This window comes from Lottia gigantea, assembly GCF_000327385.1.
Source record: "Lottia gigantea unplaced genomic scaffold LOTGIsca_527, whole genome shotgun sequence".
Classification (NCBI taxonomy): domain Eukaryota; kingdom Metazoa; phylum Mollusca; class Gastropoda; family Lottiidae; genus Lottia; species Lottia gigantea.
Genome location: NW_008709807.1, coordinates 8,275 through 11,161, shown reverse-complemented (window position 1 = coordinate 11,161; position 2,887 = coordinate 8,275). Strand labels below are relative to the sequence as shown.

The 2,887-nt window shown below is 35.7% G+C and overlaps 1 protein-coding gene across 1 annotated transcript; it reads right to left on the bottom strand.

Annotated features, from left to right (window-relative positions):
- Positions 1 to 895: 895 nt before the first annotated feature.
- Positions 896 to 1,417, bottom strand: LOTGIDRAFT_85447 (hypothetical protein; the record flags this gene model as incomplete). The annotated part of the gene is made up of 2 exons (XM_009062678.1): positions 896 to 1,036; positions 1,145 to 1,417. Coding segments are annotated over 2 exons (414 nt in total), but the record flags the coding sequence as incomplete, so codon positions are not given.
- Between the last annotated feature and the right edge of the window lie 1,470 nt (positions 1,418 to 2,887).

Here is a 2,887-nt window from a genome sequence, read left to right as displayed (position 1 = left end):
TCCCATTGTTAGTTTAAATTTACTAAAAATTATGGAACAAGAATTACTGGTTAAAGTTTTATGCAACATTTCGACGTGTTTCCTGTTGTCCTCAGAAACTTTAACCAGTGATTGTTGTTCCATAAAGCTGTGTCTATATATCGTACTCACAATTGATAAATGCCATTTAAAGACTTGACTAAATATTAAGATAATTTTTACCTGTTCTATTGAACTAATTAATAATATATAAAGTAATATGACCTATATATAATATAAAATATTTCCAGGTGATATAATGTAGAATAAAATAGTTCGAATTAATTTACCTTCACTTAATCTACTTCAAACTGACATTTATAATACACAAATATTTACTACAGTCAAATAAATTGGGGTAGAAATCTCTCTATTATCTCAGATTTCAGTTTACATCTTTCACCTCAGCTGATTAATAAAATAAAACAGAAATTTATATCCTACTTTCTGAGTTCTAAATTGACTCTGGATTGAAATAATGAATCAGTTTCTATTTTTCCAGCTTTTTACACCTGACTTGGCTCTTTATATGGAGTGTTACCTCCTTCATTTCTATACAACAGATGGGCAAGGTTAACCAGTTTAAAGATTTTCTGCAGTCTTTCAATTCGTGAATTCTGTCCAGGGATCTTCAATTTTTACATGTACTTTCTCTGTTTTCCTATCAAACAACTAGACATTATTCCATGTTAAATTCTAACCTTATAAAAATATCAGAAAATGTGATATAAATCTAAAAACCTCCAGACAAGCAATCAAGTTAACAAATTATTTCAGCTGACAAAGATATTCCTGATAGACTGGTATAAAATGATATGAGATGGAGTTTACATGTCTGCATGTGATTGGACTTCTGAGGACTTTCGAGGACTTCTGAGGATGGTTTGAGAACTTCTGAGGGAGGATTGAGGCGGGTTGAGGACTTCTGAGGACAGTTAGAGGACGGGTTCAGGACTTCTGATGACGGGTTGAGGACAGGTTGTTGACTTCTGAGGACGGGTTGAGGACAGTTTGAGGACTTCTGAGGACGGGTTGAGGACAGTTTGAGGACGGATTGAGGACAGGTTGAGGACTTCTGAGGACAGGTTGAGGACTTCTAAGGACGGGTTGAGGACAGTTTGAGGACGGGTTGAGGCCAGTTTGAGGACGGGTTGAGTACTTCTGATGACTGGTTGAGGATGAGTTGATCACTTCTGATGACGGGTTGAGGACAGGTTGAGGACTTCTTAGGGCGGTTTGAGGATGAGTTGAGGACTTCTGATGACGGGTTGAGGACAGGTTGAGGACTTCTGAGGGCGGTTTGAGGATGAGTTGAGGACGGGTTGAGGACTTCTGATGACGGGTTGAGGACAGGTTGAGGACTTCTGAGGGCGGTTTGAGGATGAGTTGAGGACGGGTTGAGGATTTCTGAGGATGTTAAGAAAGGGTGATCAGTATATAATATTGAGATAAAGTAACTAAATGTCCCAAATAGAGACTGATAAAATTCTGATAAGATAATAAACTAGGTCTAGTCTCTATCTCCTTCACCTCTATCTCTCTTTCTCTCAGGACAAACAGTGTGACTCAAACCCTACAAATTTACCTAACATCTTCAAAATATTACCGAGGAATCTATTAAACAGCGGGGGAGAGAAACAGTATTTAATGAACACAAAGATAATCCATTCTATATTTCATGATTCGTACCCAAACATCTTCAAAATATTACCGAGGAATCTCTTAAACAGCGGGGAGAGAAACAGTATTTAATGAACACAAAGATAATCCATTCTATATTTCATGATTCGTACCCTAACATCTTCAAAATATTACCGAGGAACCTATTAAACAGCGGGGAGAGAAACAGTATTTAATGAACACAAAGATAATCCACTCTATATTTCATGATTCGTACCCAAACATCTTCAAAATATTACCGAGGAATCTCTTAAACAGCGGGGAGAGAAACAGTATTTAATGAACACAAAGATAATCCATTCTATATTTCATGATTCGTACCCTAACATCTTCAAAATATTACCGAGGAATCTATTAAACAGCAGGGGAGAGAAACAGTATTTAATGAACACAAAGATAATCCATTCTATATTTCATGATTCGTACCCTAACATCTTCAAAATATTACCGAGGAATCTCTTAAACAGCGGGGAGAGAAACAGTATTTAATGAACACAAAGATAATCCATTCTATATTTCATGATTCGTACCCAAACATCTTCAAAATATTACCGAGGAATCTATTAAACAGCAGGGGAGAGAAACAGTATTTAATGAACACAAAGATAATCCATTCTTTATTTCATGATTCGTACCCTAACATCTTCAAAATATTACCGAGGAACCTATTAAACAGCGGGGAGAGAAACAGTATTTAATGAACACAATGATAATCCATTCTATATTTCATGATTCGTACCCTAACATCTTCAAAATATTACCGAGGAACCTATTAAACAGCAGGGGAGAGAAACAGTATTTAATGAACACAAAGATAATCCATTCTTTATTTCATGATTCGTACCCTAACATCTTCAAAATATTACCGAGGAATCTATTAAACAGCGGGGAGAGAAACAGTATTTAATGAACACAAAGATAATCCATTCTATATTTCATGATTCGTACCCAAACATCTTCAAAATATTACCGAGGAATCTATTAAACAGCGGGGAGAGAAACAGTATTTAATGAACACAATGATAATCCATTCTTTATTTCATGATTCGTACCCTAACATCTTCAAAATATTACCGAGGAACCTATTAAACAGCGGGGAGAGAAACAGTATTTAATGAACACAATGATAATCCATTCTTTATTTCATGATTCGTACCCTAACATCTTCAAAATATACCGAGGAATCTAT